This window comes from Pteropus vampyrus, unplaced genomic scaffold (assembly GCF_000151845.1).
Source record: "Pteropus vampyrus isolate Shadow unplaced genomic scaffold, Pvam_2.0 Scaffold286, whole genome shotgun sequence".
NCBI classification, from domain to species: Eukaryota; Metazoa; Chordata; class Mammalia; order Chiroptera; family Pteropodidae; genus Pteropus; species Pteropus vampyrus.
Window position 1 is genome coordinate 1,978,684 of NW_011889067.1, and position 315 is coordinate 1,978,998.

Here is a 315-nt window from a genome sequence, read left to right on the forward strand (position 1 = left end):
GGGACATGCTTTCTTAACACTTCATTGTTATCTAAGGAAAATGGAAAAATTAGGGCAGTACCTCAAACTCTAAGAAAAGCCTCCAGCTTTCTTCCCACTTGTGGACACCTTCAAAGAGATCTTTGTGAACCTCGTAGTAGTTTCTTAACCGCACAATCTCAGCATCGTGGAGCCGGAGCAGATTTTCTGTATACTCCTCTGCAAGATACGGGCCCAGTTAAAAAAAAAAAAAAAAATCCCTCTAGTGTGTAGCATCCCAATTTACTAATCCCTCGTTCTCCCTAAAGTGGAAATATCTGTTATAGTAAAAATGTT

The 315-nt window shown here is 39.7% G+C and overlaps 1 protein-coding gene across 1 annotated transcript in view; it reads right to left on the reverse strand.

The window, feature by feature from the left end:
- The window catches only part of PRC1 (protein regulator of cytokinesis 1), a 14,234-nt gene that overhangs the window by 9,377 nt on the left and 4,542 nt on the right, over positions 1 to 315 (reverse strand). Inside the window, 1 exon segment of the mRNA XM_011376136.2 lies at positions 62 to 198. Coding sequence (XP_011374438.2) covers positions 62 to 198 — 137 coding nt within the window.